The sequence below is a fragment of the Eptatretus burgeri genome, chromosome 1, assembly GCF_056783735.1.
Source record: "Eptatretus burgeri isolate ZD-2024b chromosome 1, Ebu_testis_v1, whole genome shotgun sequence".
Lineage (NCBI taxonomy): Eukaryota > Metazoa > Chordata > Myxini > Myxiniformes > Myxinidae > Eptatretus > Eptatretus burgeri.
The window spans coordinates 52,364,638-52,385,817 of NC_140961.1; the positions used below are offsets into that span (position 1 = coordinate 52,364,638).

The 21,180-nt window shown below is 41.6% G+C and overlaps 1 protein-coding gene across 6 annotated transcripts in view; it reads left to right on the forward strand.

Annotated features, from left to right (window-relative positions):
- TTYH2 (tweety family member 2) overlaps nucleotides 1–21,180 on the forward strand; it is a 181,700-nt gene that overhangs the window by 34,757 nt on the left and 125,763 nt on the right. For all 6 annotated transcript variants that reach the window (XR_015058944.1, XR_015058945.1, XM_085884022.1 and 3 more), the window contains exon 3: nucleotides 14,022–14,133. Coding sequence is in view for 4 of the 6 variants with exons in the window: in XM_085884022.1 (XP_085740148.1) it covers nucleotides 14,022–14,133 (112 nt within the window). In the remaining 2 variants the exon portion in view is untranslated. The remainder of the gene's footprint in view (nucleotides 1–14,021; nucleotides 14,134–21,180) is intronic.

Sequence of the window (21,180 nt, forward strand, 5' to 3'; positions counted from 1 at the left end):
GCCTAGATCAGGCTGTCCCTTCAAACAAGATGACCAAGCAAGGAGGAGACTGATCAGAAAGGCCACAAAGAGGCCAATGACAACATTACCTTTATGACAACTGCCTTTATGGCAAAGACTGGTCACTGTGTGCATGTGACAACAATATCCCAAGCACCCCACAAGAAGGAAGTCATTACTCAAAAAATCCCACCTTGAGTCTCATTTGAGGCATGCAAAAAACCCCTCTGGAGATTCTGAAGCCATGTGGCAACAAATTTTGTGGTCTAACGAAACCAAGATGGAACTTTTTGACCTAAAAGCAAAACGTTACGTTTGGCATGAACCCAACACAGCACATCACCCAAAGATAGAAGGGAAAATGGATGGAGCAAAATACAGGAAAATACTAGAGGAACACCTACTGCCCTCTGCAAGAAAGCTGAAATTGGGATGGAAGTTCACCTTTCAGCATGACAACGACCCAAAGCAACACTAGAGTGACTAAGGAACAAAAAGATAAATGTTCCTTAGGAATAATACTTATATAAATGTTCCGAGAGTGACGAAGGAACAAAAAGATAAATAAAATTAAGAAAGCCACCCTTGAGTGGCCCAGTCAGAGTCCCGATCTGAATCCAATCAAAAATCTGTGGCATGACTTGAAGATTGCTGTCCTTCAACACTCTCTATGCAACTTGACCGAGCTTGAACAGTTTTGCATTGAAAAATGGGCAAATATTGCCCAAACAAGGTGTGCAAAGTTTGTGGAGATCCATCCCAACTGACTCACAGCTGTAATCGATGTCAAAGGTGCTTCCATCTAGTATTAACTCAGGAGTAGGAGGTGGGTGGACACTGTCTTATCCAAGAAAGATATTCTAGTTTTGTATATTTAATTAATTTTCTGAAACTTGTGGAATTTGTTTCTCATTTGGAAGTTGGGTTACGATGTGTAAATATAGGTGGAAAAAGTCTGATTTAATGCAATTTATTTCCAAGCTGTAAGGCAACAACAGGTGAAAGTTTTGAAAGGGGGTGTAGACTTTCTATAGACACGAAATATCTGTCCAATAAACGTGTGTGTGTGTGTGTGTGTGTGTGTGTGTGTGTGTGTGTGTGTGTGTGTGTGTGTGTGTGTCCTCTATAACTCCAAAACTATGAAACCTGGCAGTCTGAAACTTTGCATGCATATTAAGGGAACTCCATGGCAGTGCATGAGTGAAAATTGGGTGTTTGGGTTAATTAAAACACCCCTTTAGAAGATAATTAACGGCCTTATTTAATTATATCCTTTATCAGGTGCATCCTTGGCCACCTCGCTCTTTGGGCTCTTCAGGCATATCCGAGGTAACTTCGTTGGGGTCTGCAGCCGCCATGTTTTTTGGCCTGTTCAACCATGCCTCGACTTGGAACAGGCCTTAATGATTTAATGATTAAGTTTTTTTAGATCCTCGTGGAGGATCTCTAAGTCTTACTTACGTTGTTGTTCTTGTGGACTTTTTTGTTTCACAGCCTACAGTTTTCATCGAAACTTCCTGAAACTTGGCGTATATATGTAAAAATACCCTGCGCAGACAGTAACGATCTCCGATTTTGAATATTCCTCTGAGAAAAAAAAGTTATGACGTCAAAATATCTCCGCTAATGGAAATCGCCTAAAAATCTATCTCCGAAACTAGGCAGGCTTTTTGAATTCTGTTTGCAGGAATCAAACAAGGCTTTAGCAGAGATGAATTACCACACATATGATACATCACTATGACATCATATCAATTTTTATGACGTCATTCCTATTTTTTGACATTTTTTATTTCATTTGTTTCACAGCTTACAGTTTTCATCGAAACTTCCTGAAACTTGGCATATATATATATATATATATATATATATATATATATATATATATATATATATATATATATATATATATATATATATATATATATATATATATGTAAAAATATCCTGCGCAGACAGAAACCATCTCCAATTTTGAAAATTCCTCCTCGAAAAAAAGTTATGACGTCAAAATATCTCCGCTAATGGAAATAGCCTAAAAAATGATCTCAAACTTGGCAAGCTTTCTGAATTATGTTTGTGGGAATCGAACAGGGCATTAGCAGAGATGAATTACCGCACATATGATACATCACTATGACGTCATATCAATTTTTATGACGTCATTCCTATTTTTTGACATTTTTTGTTTCACAACCCAGAGTTTTCATCGGATCCTCGTGAAACTTGCCATGTATATGCAGAAAGCCCACGCGCAGGCAGTAACCATCTCCGATTTTGGAAATTCTTCCTAGAAAAAAAAGTTGACGTCATAATATCACTGCTAATGGAAATCGCCGATACCATTATCTCTGAAACTAGGCAAGCTGTTTGAATTTTGTTTGCAGGAATCAAGCTGGGCATTAGCACAGATAATTTATCGCAAACCTGATACATCACAATGACGTCATTTTCGTTTTTATGACGTCATCATTAAGAAGACGAGGATCTTAGCTCATTCGAGCTTGTTTCTTATTTTTTTCACTTTCCTTACTCATTTTATTGAATTCCGGTTCATTATAGCTACAAATCCCTGTATACATCGCTTTTGTAAGTGCTATAGTTTTCAAATTAGGAGCTTCGAGTGATTTCATGCATTATATGATACGATTTTCTACGATCTACTCTTACGGAATAATTAAAGTACATCATCAAAATATTATTTCTGTTTTGAGGAATGGATTTTATTCTGACTAAATAAGTGTCAACATCTGTGGTGAAATTCGATAATTTAAAAAAGTAACAAGTCTTATAACTCAGCCGATATACCTATTTACTTTAAGCAATCAAGGCCCTTCTCCATACATACACAAGAAAATGTGAAATTTCCAAAGCATGAAACTTATCTTTTTTCTGCTGTTGGGAGAATTATATTGAGTGAAGAAAAAATTTAGAAACGTGCCAAAATTAACCAGCTTCATTGAGCTATATGATTTAATGCATTCACTGCTAGACATCACGCCCTGTCCCCCAGAGGGAATGCCTATCCATAGCGCCTGCCAGATCTGTGTCTATATTGTTGGAGATTTCATGAAGTGCTCCACAGGGAATCAAAGCAAATCTGGTGAAAAATTGATGTTTTAAAAAAAAGTTATAACGTTTGCGCAGACCCCGAATCGATGTACCATGGGACACATACACAGACGATCAGGGAACATGGCGGATTATCTACAATGTTTATTTCATTCGCGATTTAACTTTGCGATGTCTCCAGGGTTGTTCGCATTAAGCAGAAACTCTTTTGTGGATGAAGTCATTATTTGAAGGTATTCATTTTATTTCTTTAACTGCTGCATGTATGGTGAAGAATGGCTTTAAAGTTAAAGGGATCCTATAAGGTCTGCAGTTACAGCATGGCCAGCTATTCCTTATCATCCATTTAATTTGAGCGCTTGCTTGAGTGCTTAAGCCACTTTCAGAGCACCTGGTGGTCGATAGCGGTACCGCGCTTTGTCATCCTGAGTGAGTGGTTCGTGTTCCATCATCCTGAGTGAGTTGTTCATGCTCTGTCATTCTGAGCGAGTTGTCATTCTCGGTCATTCTGAGCAAGTTGTTCGTGCTCGGTTATTCTGAGCGAGTTGTTCGTGCTCCGACATTCTGAGCGAGTTGTCATTCTTGGTCATTCTGAGCAAAGTTGTTCGTGCTCGGTCATTCTGAGCGAGTTGTTCGTGCTCCGACATTCTGAGCGAGTTGTTTGTGCTCCGTTATTCTGAGCAAGTTGTTCGTGCTCCGTCATTCTGAGCGAGTTGTTCGTGCTCCATCATTCTGAGCCAGTTGTTCATGCTCTGTCATTCCGAGTGAGTTTTTCTCTGGACGCGAACTTGTCTCCAGACGTGTCCGGGCAGTACTTTTGTCTAGACGGGAGTTTGTCTCCGAATGTGTCTGGGTTGTGTTTGTCTCTGGACGGCTTGGCTCTGGATGAATTCAGGCCGTGTTTCTCTCTGGACGTGCCCAGGCGGTGTTTGTCTCTGGGTGGTATTTATCGTATGACTGGTAGAAAATGGATTTCAGACATTATTTTGTTTCCATCTTCACTGTTATTCTATGCAGAAGCATTTTGATGGACGGTATGAATCATAAGTGATGCTCCACCGCACGTCTGCCTTCCCTTCCTCTCACCTCTCACTGCCTTCCATTCCTCCACCCCTCCTCACATTCTCTTCCTCCTCGCTCTCCCTCCCTCATTCACTCTCCCTCCTTATTCCCCCCCTCCTCACTCCCCTCCCTCCTCGCTCTCCCTCCCTCCTCTCTTTTCCCCACCCCTATCCCTCTCCCCCTCTTTTTTCCCCCCCTTTCAGTACTCTCGTCAGTGAAGCCTCATCTTCAGATCTATTAATTGCTGGATACATCGCTTATAAATGCCCAGAGACACCAACTTGTTTATGGCTTTATTTCACTTCTTCACATGCAATAAGCTCCAGAATATCTTATCCTGAGCCAAATTTCAAAATTTAAACTGTGGAATTAACCTTAGCAGCATTTCAGACTGCTTTTAAAAAAGTCTTCATTTGTCCAATTTAGAGATTGTTTGACATTACAGGCATCTCCGAGTGGTGTGTTATAACCGATCGCTAATTGCTGCCCAAGCCAGCCGTTCCTTATCAACTGTTTCATTGGAGTGTTTGCTTGAGTGCTTCAGCCACTTGGTGAGCCCAATACAAGCTGCTTGGTTGTTCGTTTCCTCTCTCCCCCTTCCTCCCACCCCTCCATCCTCGCTCTCCCCTTCCCCCTCTCTCTCCACCCCTCTCTCCTCTCCCAGTCCTCTGCCTCCTCCCTCCCACCCCTCTACCTCTCTATCTCCCGGCTCTTTCCCTTCCCCCCCCCCCCCCCCCGTCCTCACTCCCTCTCTTAATATTCCCGTCAGTGAAATGACGGGTTGTATTTCCTAGTATGTATATGTGTATGTATGCGTATATATATATATATATATATATATATATTTATATATATATATATATATATATATATATATATATATATATATATATATATATATATATTTATATATATATATATATTTATATATATATATATATATATATACACATATATATATATATATACATATATATATATATATATTTTTGTTCAGTATATATATATATAAACGCACCAAGCGCAAAAATATAAACGCACCAAGCGATTGTTACTATTTTACCTCGAACTCATTAATACTAAATCTTCACAACAATTTGGTTATAGAATCCATGACAATTGAGCATTAAATTTCAAAGAGTTCCTTGAGAATTCTGGCGACAGTCTTTGTGCTACAACAGCCGACAACCGAGGTGTCACTGTCAGAGTTCACACAGTCAGTAGCGGGTGTGTCCACCGTTGGTGTCGCGCAGAGCGGTGCATCTCCGGCGCATGGACATCACCAGATTATCGATGGTGGCCTGAGGGATGTTTTCCCATTCCTCCTGGAGAGCCACACGGAGCTGGCGGACGTTCTCTGAGACTGCGTAACGTTGTCGTACGCGTCGATCAAGAACGTCCCAAAGGTGCTCGATGGGCGACATGTCGGGAGAATATGGAGGCCAGTCGTGGACATCAATGTCCTCCTTACCGAGGTCCATCATGCAGATCCTGGCAACATGGGGGTGAGCATTGTCGTGCTGAAACGTCACATGCTGAAGGCGCACAAACGGCACGACGATGGGTCTGAGTATCTCGTCCCTGTACCGCTGCCCGTTCAAGTTGCCTTCAATGAAATGAAGCCGAGTGCGCTCTCCATGGCATATGCCTGCCCACACCATAACACCGGCACCACCGTGTGACACCCGACGAAGGACATTGGTGTCAGTGCAGCACTCCCCAGCCCGACGCCAGACGCGGAGTCCGCCATCAGCCCGATACAGTTGGAACCGCGACTCATCGGTGAACAGCACTCTCCTCCATCGTGCGAGGGTCCAGCGCAAGTGAACATTGGCCCAGTTCAGTCGGGTCTGACGCCGGACTGCAGTGAGGTCGAGTCCCCGGTGTGGTCGGCAGGCTCGGAGGTTGGCCTCCCTCAAGCGGTTACGCACCGTCTGGGCTGAAATGCGCCTGTTATGCAGCCCGACAGTCTCATCTGTAGTCCTCGTGGCCGGTCGGAGTCGATCCCAGAGATGTTGCAGCCTCATGTGACGATCCTGACCGGCGGTGGTCACACGTGGTCGCCGGGCATGTGGGCGGTTCACGGTGCTTCCAGTCTCTCTGAGGCGCGTTCTCAGGCGGCTAATGGTGGAGTGGTGGACATTGAAGTGTGCTGCAACGGCCCGTACTGACGTCCCAGCATTCAGCATGCCAATGGCGCGCTCCCTCAAGATTTGTGACATCTGTGGCATGTTGACATTTGGCACCAGTCCACATTTTGGGGAGGCCTTTTATAGGGCAAGCTATAGGGAGTGTTTGTGTCCTGGTCACGCTCACTGACCATCACTCTGTCAAGCCCCATGGTGCTCATGGGAAGGATTACTCAACGTGTGAGTCCACACACTCAGAGTGGTCAATTTCAATGGGAACATCTGTCTTGAGCAAAACAAAGGAACCATTGCTCAAACATATCATCGGTTTGACCATTTTCCCATAATGGCAATCTTGACTTAGATATTTAGGTTGGTGCGTTTATATTTTTGTTCAGTATATATATATATATATATATATATATATATATATATATATATATATATATATATATATATATATATATATATATATATATATATATATATATATCGATTCTTCCCATGCTCTTCTGGCCGAAGAAACCTGGGGTAACTGATGAGGTGAGAGGTAATTTGTTATTTCCTCCAGTCGCAAGTGAGGGATTGGGTCTGTTTTTCATATATATGTTGACTTTTGACATTTCCACGTGGTACATGCTTGGGAGCCACGATTAAACACATTTCTGTCTGCGCTGTCGCTCATGATTCACCAATGAGCCATGAAACTGGTCCATTGGCTGAGGGGGTGTGTACTGTGTAGCATTGGGATTCTCATGTGTGTATTATTACCTTCGCATTCTGCGAAAGGTCATGTTTTGGTCGGTGTGTATTTATTTATTTATTTATTTATTTATTTATTTATTTGTAATCTTGTGATTCGTATAACTCAAAAAGTATTAAACCGAATTGCATGAAATTTGGGGGATGATTGATTATTAGCCAGGAAGCATTCGATTAGATTTTGGGATCGTTCGGGTCAAAGGTCAAGGTCAAGGTCACGAAAAGGTCAAAATCGTCTTTTTACGATAACACGGTCAATTTTTATTCAATTTGCATGCAACTAACGCCAAAATGTTCAGAATTCAACGCCTCATCTTGTGATATGCAATATGACACAATGACACCCATAATCTTGTTACCGGTTAGGGGTCAAAGGTCAGGGGGGTCACGACCTTGAAAAATATGCGGTTTTTGTCATAACGCGGTCAATTCTTGTCTGCTTTACATGAACCCAGCACCAAAATGTTCAGAATTTAATGCCCAATCTTTTGACACAATGACGTCAAAACATGTCACCGGTTGGGGTAAAATGTCGGGGGGGGGGGGTCACGCCCTTGAAAAATATGCGGTTTTCGGCATAACTCAGTCAATTCTTATTCGATTTGCATGAAACCAGCATCAAACCAGTTCCCCACACTCATACCAAGAACAAAAAAGTAGTGGCGGCGAAGGTATGCGCTCTATGAGTGCCCGTTCTCGTTTGTGAATGTCGTTACAGCTGTGGAAGAACTCTGGGAAGGGTTTGAAATGGCAAAGGGCTTACCTTCTATTGCTTTTCATGGTTGCTTTATGCAGCTTTCTTCGGCCAAAAGAACATGGGAGGAGTCGATTTATTTATAATCCTAGACACCTGGGGTGATTGATTATGTGAGAGCAGATTGGTTATTCCCTCTAGTCATAGGTGATAGATGTGATTATGTCTTGTTTTTCATATATATCTAATATATAAAACTCTTTCTAACCACTGAGTCACTGACTGACTGACTGATTGATATAAAAGATCGGTACCTTCCGGGTGACGTAGAAAGTTAAAATTTTGTGGGCCAATGGAAATCGAAGCCAGTACACCCGGAGAAATCACGGAACTGTCTGAAAGCATCCGTAGATGAAAATAAAAATGAATGAAAAATCAAATGCAGGTGAGTGACCCAAGACAATAGGGAAGCATGGTTCGTAAGCTTACACAATGTGTAAGCACACCCTGTTTGTATAATATATGTATATGTATGTATGTATATATATATGTATGTATGTATATATATATATATATATATATATATATATATATATATATATATATATATATATATATATATATATATATATATATATATATATATATCCTGGTGTTGGCACAGTGGTTAGGGCAGCGGCTTGGGATCCAAGAGGTTCTGAGTTCAAGCCCCGTTGGGACACTGAATTAATACACCAGGGGGTTGACTCAGCCTGTCATCCTTCCGAGGTCGGCGAAATGAGTACCAGTATACTGGGCCAGTATATACCCCAGTTAAAATAGGTGTACCATATTCCTGTGTCGTAAGAGGCGACCAGGGTTGCGTCAGGAAGGGCATCCGGCGTAAAACATGTGCCAAATCACGATGCGGATCATACGGATGATCCGCTGTGGCGACCCCTAACGGGAGCAGCCGAAAGAAGAAGAAGATATATATATATATATATATATATATATATATATATATATATATATATATATATATATATATATATATATATATATATATATATATATTGTTGTGGTTGACGAAATTCGCAAACCACCATTCAGGTCCCTTAGGTGAGATATCTCTAAGTATATGTGTAGTTAGGCCCAAACCCGTTGTTTAGAGGGAATAAATGTCATTCATTCGGGCTGCGACCCCTCTAGATAGCCGTTTTTCTTTTACTATCTTTATTTTGGACCAGCCGCCATTACTACCATCACCACCATTACTACCACCACCAACCACGTCTCAACAGCCATCACACAACAACCACCAGCCACAACGCCGCTTCACAACAACAACAACGCCAACAGCCACGACCTTTACCGTCACAACTCGCCCTCGCAACCATCGCATCACCGCCATTTCCGCGCCGCTTGTGGGCGCCGATCCTGGACTCGTGCAGGGCGCGCACCGAGCAGCGGGTGCAAAGGCGCCGGCCTTTCCGAAGAAATCGGATCAAAAACGACTCACGCCCACTTCTGTTCCGTCCTATCAGTGAGCATGGGGCGATTTAGCCCCGCCTCCAGGTGCGTCGGAGTAATATCGCTATATGCAGATTCATGGATCAAAAAGCATTCACGCCCACTTTTCCTCGGTCCAATGGGGAGCCAGCCAGAGGTGAAGGGTCGAAGGTAAAGGGTCGAAGGCGAAGGAGCGAAGCCACGGGGGCTATAAAGGGCCGCGTTCGCTCGTAGTTGAGTGCAGTTGAGTTGGGAGTTGGTGGAGTCGAGTTGAGTTGGGAAGAAGAGTTCGGAGTTGAGTTGGGAAGAGCCAGTCAAGAGAGGAGTCGGAGAAGGCAGTTGGACGGAGCTGTGGAGAGTTGGAGAGGTGGCGGCGGCGAAGGCAGTCGAGGGGGTGCTCGTGTCAGAGTCGGGGAGCTGCGGAGAGGAGAGGCCGGTAACGCGACCGAGGTCGTGGTGGAGACGCTCGTCGCGGGACCCGAGCCAGGGAGATATCCTCCTTCCCCCCGAGCATCAACAACCCCCTCCTGTTTCCCCCCGCGCTGAGATAGTGCGAGAAGGGGGCCCCGTTACCACACCATTCCAGACACTGTCCGCGAGGCCCGCGGAGTCGGGGCGCCACCGCCATTTTGCGCCTCATCAGACGGGTAGGCCCGACGCGGTCTCGGCCCCAGGCCCGTCTGCCCCCATCATCCTTGAGGGTGGTCCTTTTCTTTTGCTTTGAGTATATGTGTTGTCGGCGCCGTCTGTGAAGTAAAACTGTATAAGTGTTGCCGTGTGCTCGGTAGTCGGTGGTATATCTGCATTGTGTTTTGCTTTTACATTTGCTTTTGGTGTAATTGTATATGTGTGCTTTCCGTTCATCGCGAAATAAATGTGCTTTATGTTGAACTGTTTCTCCCGTTTCGCTTCGTCTTTTCTCTAATTGAATCTCCATCTTACTTCACGTAAAGGGTTGGTCGTGGGCTAAAACGCCCGATAATTAATCGAACCGTCGGGGTTGACGATAACACCGCTCGGTTATCCCGATAGTACGGAACGGGTCGCTTAAAGTGGCCCGTGTCCGAAGTCGACCTGCGGCGAGGTGCGATCGCCCGGTCTACCCTCCGTGTGGGTACTTAGGTAGGTCGAATTTGGCGAGCAACCCTATCCCACACGGGGGGCCGATTGGCACGATCGTGGTGAGGCCGAAAGGCCCACCCGTGACTAGTTCCCGGCGTTAGTCCGAGAGGGTCACGACGGGATTGTCCGTCCGGTGGGCGACGTGCCGCGATTCGAGTTACGTGGCTGTTCGCACGCCAGCGGGCGCGAATCAGCAACAATATATATATATATATATATATATATATATATATATATATATATATATATATATATATATATATATATATATATATATATATATATATATATATATATATATATATATATATATATATATATATATATATATATACAAAGTTACGGTTGTGGGGGTAAATGGAGGAATTTCATAGGAAAGTTAGGATTGTATAGGGTTGCCTGGTCCGTGGACATGTCAGAGACATCTTGAAGTAAATGAAGTATGGAAACTATGAGCTTCAGTGTTATGTGTCATCACATGGAGGGGGGGTGCTGTATTAATTAGATTGGGATTAAGACCAATTTCCCCAAGTATGTAATTGCCCTCTGTGACTTTCCCTTCCGTTTTTGTATTTACAATCCAGCCATGAAAGAAGTGCATTTTTATACCAACAACAAGCCAGACGTGCTGAGCAGGCAGAAACCCTGCCTCCCGGTTTTCGTGCCAACAAGCCACGCCCAGAGGTAGATGATTGATGGGCGTGACATCAGAAGGAAGAGGTTTTGGTTTCGTGGGTTTTTAGTCGTGAGAGGAACATGACTCCGATGGAGGATCTCGCTTTTCTCTCCTCTCGGCACGACAAAATGACTGCATGATTCTCGTATTTGTGCTGATGTGAATTGGCTTGCGTAGTGGAGAAAAACGCTGGCCATTGACTCTTGGGGGGTAGTGAGAGACCGACCTCAAAGCCTCATGTATATCACCGAAGGAAGCGGCGCCATTGTGCAGAGAGCTGCGGCATTGGCAAATGCAATCGACGAAGAAGTCGCATGGTGGTTGGTGAGCCCTGGTGTTGAATATCACCTCATGAATTACATCATGTACGTTTCCCGCCCAGAGCGTGGCTCGGCGCCATTTTAGGGCACATCTTCCTACGTGGGAAGAAGCACCTCGATCCCAAAGTTCAGTAAAGACCATCTCTGGACTAAGTTAAGTGCCAGAAAAAGGGAGGATTTGCTTTTCTTTTCTTTTCCTCTTGTCTGTGTTAAAGTCTGTGTGGAGGTTCCTCGACTTTCGGTTTTAATTTATCTCATTTTTATTATTACATTTTAAATTATACCCTTTTAAATATTTATATTTTCATTAAATCCCCATGTTTATTTTAAGTTGCTGTGTCCATGTATTTATTGTGGGTTTGAGTATAAACATATATGTTTGTGTGTGTGCGTGTGTGTGTGTGTGTGTGTGTGTGAATATATATATATATATATATATATATATATATATATATATATATATATATATATATATATATATATATATATATATATATATATATATATATATATATATATATATATATATATATATATATATATATATATATATATATATATATATATATATATATATATATATACTGGGCATAGTGGCGTGCGCCTGTAATCCGGCTACTCGGAGGCTTAGGTTGGAGGATCGCTTGAGGACGGACGCTCTGCGCTGGGCCGCGCTGTGAGGGTGTAGGGCAGCCCGGAATCATGGTGAAACCCAATCCTTATCCCTGTGTCGTAAGAGGTGACCAGGGTTGCGTCAGGAAGGGCATCCGGCGTAAAACCTGTGGCAAATCAGTATGCGGATCACAACGGATGATCTGCTGTGGCGACCCCTAACGGGAGCAGCCGAAAGAAGAACAACAACATATGTGTGTGTATGTATATATATATATATATATATATATATATATATATATATATATATATATATATATATATATATATATATATATATATATATATATATATATATATATATATATTACTGTAATGAGTGCATACCGGGAAGTAAGTGCCACACCTGCTATTGTGCATGCAAACTGGACAATGGGAAATGCTTGTCACAGATTAACCTGTCTGTGCTACACAGAATAGTTCTGAGAGTTGCCAGGAACAATTTAAATTTAAAAATGACTCTTCAATCTAAAACTTTGATAGGCTCCACTTTTTAGTCATTAGCTTAGCAGAGCAACCGCTCCCTTCATCTCTTTAGGATTGTACTGCAGCCAACACTGGGAAGATAATTTAATTCTCAAGACTTAAGTATATGTGAAGAAAATTGGAACTAAAACAAAGACTTCTGGGAGCCCTCGTTCAGGGTCCTTGTGGAGTTTGTCTGGTCTTTACGAGAAACCTGTAACCTTCAATTACTGAGCCTTGAGGAAAGGGTGCACATTGTGGCTTGGCATTGGAATCGTTTAGCAGCTTTCAGTTGCAGTCCATGTCACCATATGGTGTTGTATGCTGAAGAGAGGTTGATGATTGCAACACCTGACTTGGGTGCATGCTGGCCACCAGTCTTAATCTTGGTGGTGAGTGCCAGTATTTGATCTATTAAACTTATACCATGTCTAAAGCTGGCTTGTTCTTTGAGAATGTCAGGCTCCACCAGTTGAGTAAATTTGGCCAATAAGAGATTCTCAGAAAACTTGTACATTATACACAGCAGGGACATCCCCCAGCAGCTTGATGGACCAGCAGCAGGTTTCTCTGGCTGAAAAATGGCAATGACCTTTGTTTCTCTCTGGATCTAAGGTATAGCACCAGCTGATTGTATTTTGCTAACAAGTCACATTCCAGACGCCCCATGTTCTTCAGGAATTCAGGGTAGATGCCATCTATTCCTGACACTTTTCTTGCTTTTGTGGAAGAAAGGTCAACATATATGTCAACTCTGTTGGAGGGAGAAGAAAGCAGGGATGTTTGAGGAGATGATGAAATGGTGTTGGTTCCTTGAAAACTTTACGTCTTACTTCTTTGAGTTGAGGTGCAGCTTAGAAGCAAAAGCATTAGCTCTTAGTTTAGGTGGTTGATGTTGAGTAAGAGTAGTGGCTCCAAGATGCCTAAGTCGGTTCCATTCTTTACTTCAGGAATGAGTGAAAATGAGATCCTCCACCATCTCCTGCCACCTTTAAAGTCAACCCATATCCAAAAATTCCATGAGCTCAGTTGCAATGCTTATATTCCCAGAAGCTTCACACTGTTGAAGGAGGTGGTTAGTTTCAGGAAGCCAACAAGGTGTGGAGGATTTACAAAATCCATGGCATGTTGTTTTTCGTAGCATCCTTGAGTATCTCACAGGACCTGTTGTAGTGCTTAGGGACAGGATTATGGCTGGTGATCTGATCCTTAACTTCTTCTGTAAATCCATTCTGGTTGACTTCATGAAAATTCCCACAGGACTTTGGTTTGGATGTAATTCGAGGAATTGTTTTCATTTGGTTATTTCCCATCCAGTCTCACACTCACAAACAGTTTGTCCAATCATGAACAAATGAGTATTTTAAGTTTGGTGTTGCTCATTAAATTATTACTTTCCACAACTACCTGCCTTGAGTGGTCATCAAGTAAAAAAATACTTATTTTATTTATCCTTGTGAATACAGGCCAACAATACTTTTATGTTGCTAAACTTCAGTAAATACATGTCATTGATGACTACATATGAACATTATTATTTTGCCTTCCATCCACAGTACTGCGATTGGAATTGGATTTTATGGCAACAGTGAGACAAATGGTGGCCTCAAGAAAGTAACAACCAACTTTATGGATGCCAACTCGACTTTGCACAGCATTAACACACTGGTAGGTACTGACAGGTGGTCCAACACTCTTTTTTTTCTTTTTCTTTTTTTTTCTAAAACATGTTGACTTGAACTTATCTGCTTGGAAAGTGTCAAAATAATTAAAATTAAATTGAATGAATTCTTTAAAAATGCTTTAATTTATGCAAAGCAAATAACCCTCGAGCTTGTACACTACTGTTTTTATACTGAAGCCAATCATTTTGAGTTTGCCTGTGTAATTTTCACATATGATCCCTTTGCTCATGGTGATGTGATCCCAGGTTGAAATGTCATAATTTGTGTTGTTCTCTATCGATTGCTGACAAATGTCCTTCTCCTTCATACAATAAATGTACAAGCTCCTCCATGAGCTTTGTGACATTGTAATGAAAATAAAAGGCGAGGAAAAGTATAAAATGGATTTTCCTGCTCATTGGGGGCATACCAAAATGCCCTCTGGCTGTGTGTGTGTGTCTGTCAATGCAATCACTGCAATGTTGGACCTCAATAAAGAGGAGAATGGAATGCACTGAGGAATGGTGGAAGCTTGCTGCTTTTAGCCAACACAATTTCTCTTTTCACATTCCAGCTGCCACACCATTGTATAATCTTTTGCAAGCTGTGGTCGCCCATATTTGGGTTGTTCCATTCTCCCCAACATGCATGATTATATTTGTTCGTTTGAAAAATTGCTTCATCATGAATTCATGTGAAGTTGCTGTTGAATTTATCTAAGATTGCACTGAACATGTGAGATATTATATTTTGTGAAAAGAAAGATAATCTTTTTTAAAATTAGTGTAAAAAGATATATATTGCTTCTGGAAATTCTGTCAGTTTTGTTTTGGCCTGTTATAACTAATACTGGTGGGGAACCTGTGGGAAACCCACAGGCATAGATGTGTATCACATTTGCACTGCCCCCTCTTCATATTTGATGCTTCACTCACAAGAGGGGTGAGGGGAGAGGAACGTGCACAGGAGAGGAGGGAGGTAGGAGGTGAGGGGTGGGAGAGGGTGTGGATTGACTTCTGCCTTGACTTGATTGATTTGAGAGAGGGGACAACCTGCCTTGACTGATTGACTTCTGCCATTCATTTTTAGCTCACCTGGAACGTAGTTCCGGGGAGCTTATGGGATGTCATGCTGTCCGTCCGTCCGTCCACAAACATCTTCAACTTCTTCTCCGAAACAACACAAACAATTTTAATGAAACTTGACCACAACCATCATCACCCGTGATGTACCAAAGTTTGTTGACACTGCATTAAAAAAAATCCTTAGGTATTTACTTTCTTCTCCGTTAAATATTTTGCGGATTATCCACACCTACCAGTGGTTCCCTGGTTTTCTTATCCAGCCGCTACCAGATGAGTGCCCAGGTGTATTGGTCCTATTTTTAACCTTCAAAGTATCAAACACACTTCACTTTACAAACTAAAACTTCCTTAATACCAAACGTTATTAATAAATAATGGATTCCATCATTTGTCCAGGTATTCAGTTTATTATGTACAAAGTTTTTCAAAGTATTGTTATATATTTGGAAGAGCATTATTACTCGCATTAATGAAACTCTTTATATGTACCCTGGGAACATGGAAAAATATAATTAGACTACAGTTCGATCCCAAACTTCTGTTTTCCCTGGCAGGGAGCCCCACCCACCCTTCTTCTTCTCCTCTCCCCCCACTCTGTCCCCATCACTCCATCCCTCATCACTCCTCCCTCTTTCCCCCTCCCCACCCTCTGCCTCTCTCTCCCCTCCCCACATTGTATCCGACCAAATACATTATAAACGGCTGAAAATGCATCTTTGCTGAAACTGAATCTGAAACTTAATCCATCTTAGCGACATCAAAAAATGAAATCGGAAGGTGAATTAGAATTTAGATAAAGCTGTGAGGGAGTCTGAATGGACTTTATATTTCAGGTCTTAATTACCCTCACCAAAGGAGAGTGTATTGCGTTTTGGTTTGTTTGATTATTATCTTGCCAAAACTAAGTTTTGCAAGATATGTTAGTCAGCTTGTATGTTTTGTTTTTTTTTGTCTGTAATCACGTATAAAAAATTCTGCAGAGCACAGTTATCATCGGAAATTTTTGTAACTTCGCATATCAGAGGCCTATAGAGGTCCCTTTCAGTGCACAAAATTTTGAAGGTCAAGGTCAAAGGTCAAGGTCACTTTGGCGCAAATCAGGGGAGTCGACGAAACCCTTATTTTTTGAGTAATTTTGATCGGATCGTCTTCAAACTTCATGGGAATATAGTTCATGGTCTGGCGCTCAGCTGATTAATTTTTGGTGGCGATTGGCCTTGACCTTCATATGTTTTTTATTTTTTTATTTTTTATCTTGCCAAAACTAAGTTTTGCAAGATATGTTAGTCAGCTTGTATGTTTTTTTAATTTTTATTTTTTATTTTTTATTTTTTTTTGTCTGTAATCACGTATAAAAAATTCTGCAGAGCACAGTTATCATCGGAAATTTTTGAAACTTCGCATATCAGAGGCCTATAGACGTCCCTTTCAGTGCACAAAATTTTGAAGGTCAAGGTCAAAGGTCAAGGGCACTTTGGCGCAAATCAGGGGAGTTGACGAAACCCTTACTTTTTGAGTAATTTTGATCGGATCGTCTTCAAACTTCATGGGAATATAGTTCATGCTCTGGCGCTCAGCTGATTAATTTTTGGTGGCGATTGGCCTTGACCTTCATATGTTTTTAATTTTTTTTATTTTTTTTATTTTTTGGTCTGTAATCACGTATAAATCACTCTGCAGAGCACAGTTATCATTGGAAATTTTTGTAACTTCGCATATCAGAGGCCTATAGGAGGTCCCTTTCAGCACATAAAATTTTGAAGGTCAAGGTCAAAGGTCAAGGTCACTTTGTCGCAAATCAGGGGAGTCGACGAAACCCTTATTTTTTGAGTAATTTTGATCGGATCGCCTTCAAACTTCATGGGAATATAGTTCATGGTGTGGCGCTCAGCTGATTAATTTTTGGTGGCGATTGGCCTTGACCTTCATGGTTAGCGCCTCAGGTCAAACATATTTGACCCCAAGGTCAAATTTTCAAGTTTTAGGAACCATATCGCGTCGTACCTCAAATTGAACACCTCGATGAGTGCTTTCTAGATATGTCAAGCTTGAGACATTATGACGTCATTTGGTGACGTTATGAGGAAAAAGCATATTTTTCATGGTTACTCTGTAGAACGCTTCTCATCGGAATCTCTCGTAGGCAGATATTCCTCAAGGAGTCGCTCCTGGTAGAAAGCAGCTCTGTTCACCTCAGTGTGACCTTAAAGAAGTCACACATGGTCACCTTTTGGCAAGATACGGGTCACCCTGCGGGTGACATTGGTTTATTTGTCTGTCTGTCTGTCTGTCTGTTTTTTTTGTCTGCACAGAACTTTCATGTTTTTCTCTGCAATCACTTGTCAGATTGAGACAAAATTTCCACCATAGGTCTGACTGTTCATGTAGGATGTTTTAATGATAAATATGTCATATGTCACGTGGTGTGGCAGCCATATTGGAAAAAACGGAAAAACTTTGGTCCTCTGTGTCTCTGAAATCGCACCAAGAAAAAATTGAAATTTGGCACATTGCAAGTACTCCTCATGGAGAATAAGTGTGATTTTTTTTAATGACATCATAGGTGCCTTTGTTATGACGGCAATATTGCATTTGTAGAACGCGACATCTGATCAGTATGAAAATCCTTGAGGGTCATCTTGGGATAGAATGGTCCACATAAAAAAAAAACATTTGATTACATCATTGGTCACGTGATTCGGCAACCTTGTTGTTTAAAAAAAAATAAACAAACAAAAAAACCTTTAAAAATCTTCTCTGAAGTGGCTGAACAGATTGAGGTGAAACTTTACATGTATGACTGCCTATCCATGAGGAACAAAAGGTTCACACATATGATGTCATAGATCACATTGTTTGGCAGCCATATTTGATTTACCCTAAAACCTATAAAGGTCTTCTTCTCCAGAACGGCTGGACAAATCAAGGGGAAACATCACACAAATGTTCCCCAAGCCATTGGTGTACAAGTTTGTTCAGGAATAAATGATAGGTCACATGGTTTGGCAGCCATATTGTATTAAAGAAAATATCCCTGTGTCGAAAGAGGTGACCAGGGTTGTGTCAGGAAGGGCATCCGGCGTAAAACATGTGCCAAATCACTATGCGGATCATACGGATGATCCGCTGTGGCGACCCCGAACGGGAGCAGCCGAAAGAAGAAGAAGAAGATTGTATTAAAGAAAAATATTAAATAATGTTTTCTCTGGAACCACTTAATCAATTGATGTGAAACTTCACATTTACAATCTAGTTTACATTTACATTTACGAAAGATGGGAAATACATGTTTTAAATTTCAACTTGATCGGATGCATGGTCTTGCAAGCAAAATTATTTAATTGTATTAATATGTGTTTTTTTTTTAGATTTTGATTTTTTTTTGAATAAGGCTCACTTGGCTTTGCCTGGATGGGTTTGAGGGTGGAGAAGTAGCAGCTGAAATGTGAATCCTATCCAGGTTCCTCCTGATGACTTCATCTTTGCTTTTTGCATATCTGGTTGGGTTCCTTCTGATGACTCCAATGCAGGACTGTACCTATTTGTTCTTACATTTGATTTGAATTGAATTTATTTTAATCCCATTCTAAGTTCATTTGAATAATAATGAAAAACGTCATTGGTCAGGGTCAGATATCCAATCAAAGCAGGGTTGCATTAAAGCGGGATGTCTTGGTACCCGGTCATCACAGCCAGCAGTTATAAAGTGGCAGTTCTAATTATATTTCTTATTAATTACATAACACACCAGTACACAAACACCACACAAAATAAGTCCTGCCGAGGGCCTGCAATCTCTAATTGCTCTTTTTCTTTTTCACTTTGTCTAAAAATGCTAATTTTCATCCAATTTTCTCCCCTTCTTTCAACCGAGTCTTAAACCATTTTAGCGACCATGAAAAATGAAATCAGATATTGAATTAGAGTTAAGATAAAGCTGTGAGAGACTAAGAAAGTGCAAGCCTTATGAAAGAGGCTCCGTGGAGCAAACAAAATGGTGGCCTTTTTGATTTGAAAGGCCCTCCCTGAAGAACAGACCAACCGACCGACTGGCGGATATTATATACCGTATTTTCCAGTGTATAAACCGCGCTTTTTTATCGGCAAAAAGGTTAAATTTGGGGGTGCGGTTAATACACGGGAAAAGAAAAAAAACTCAGTCTTAAAAACGATCAATGCTGAATTTCAATTACATTCCAAATGAACACTTTTGTAGCAGTCGGAACTGCTGTTAAGCTCAATTCCGCCATTTAAATTATGAAAATCGGTTCAGGTCAAGAATTTGTTTTGAACAGCGTTTTATTAACCTTGTGCGGAAATTAAATAAATAAAAAACGGAGACACTTAGAGTTTAGTTGTGTGCTCTGTCTGTGACAAAGGTTTCTCTCATAAAAGTGATTTGAATAAGCAAATGAGGATCCATACAGGAGAGCGACTGAACAAATTCTCTGTCTGTGATAATGGTTTCTCTCAAAAAGGTCATCACAGTGAAGGGGGAGCACAATATGACGATCAACACTTCTGGTCACAAAGAGGACCGATTCACTGCCAGGCTCACCTGAACCGCAGACAGTGGAAAACTTCCCCTGTATGTCGTGTTGAAGAGGAAGACACTGCCTAAAAAAAGTTTCCAGCCGGCATCATTGTTTCTGAGCAGCAGAACGGGTGGATAGATGAGGGACTGGTCCAGGGCTGGGTGCATGCTGGAGTAGTAGGTCGAATGGTGGTCTCTCCCAACGACGGAGCATGCTCGTTCTGGATGCATTCAGATGTCACAAGACCGATGACACCAAAGCGCTGCTCCGTTGGACCAACACCGATCTCGTCGTCATCCCAGGTGGTATGACCGCTTCTGCAGCCCCTCAATGTGTCCATCAACAAGCTGTTCAAGGACGGGCTACGTCGCTGTTGGTCTGACTGGATAATGAGTGGGGAGAAGACCAACACCAAGAGTAGGGGGATGAGAAAGGTCGACCTTCCGATGATCTCTGGCTGGGTCGTCAATGTGTGGGAGGAGATACCGTCGGACATCATCAAGTGAGCATTTCTGAAATGCTGCATCTCCAACAACATGGACGGCACAGAGGACGACATCATTTGGGAGGAGGCTGCAAATGATGGTGACAGCGACGGGGACTTGCTCATCCCTGATTCAGACAATGAGTTAAGTGCCATCTTGGATGAGGAAAACATGATGAGGATTTCCTTGGGTTTAGCTCAAAAGCTTCATCAAACCCAAACGGCCCTTTTCAAGGCCACAAATCCACAATAAATGTGTATAAATACCGATATGAATCTCTTTTCTTCCTTTTTCTGCAAATATAAAAAAAATCCTCTTTGTAATATTTTTTTTTAAATAAGAAAGAAAAATAACTTCTTGGTATCCTCTCCTCTCTCTTAAACTTCTTGGAAACGAGAATAAGACTGTTAGATGTAATTAAGCAAACATGGGAGTTAGCATGTTGATATCTCCGTCACTTTGTTCCATACAAAGTTCATATACAAACCTATTTAGATCTAGATCAGAAAATAAAATGATCAATATATCCATTTTTTTGAGGGTGAAAAACATGGGTGCGGTTTATACACCGAAAAAGTTTTTAAAAACTTTTTTGAGGGTGAAAAATACGGGTACGGCTTGTACACAGCCGCAGTTTATACACCGGAAAATACGGTATATGGATATTTCTTTAACTAGGCTCCTGGTTTAAGCCCTCACACCACACAAGCCATGAATTAAAAGCAATTTCAGCAATATTCTGAAATAACAAAGAAGAACCAGATTCAGTGGCATTGTGGTTGGAGTGATGGCTCTAAGTTTGGACGTTGGTGGTTCAATTCTGACCTTGGCCATGTTGTACCAAAGACTTTAAATGGTACGTGTTGCTTCCTCATTTGACACTCAGTATTTTGAGAATAGAGCTCAGACAACCTCCATGGATTTACATCCCATCGAGTCGGGTGTA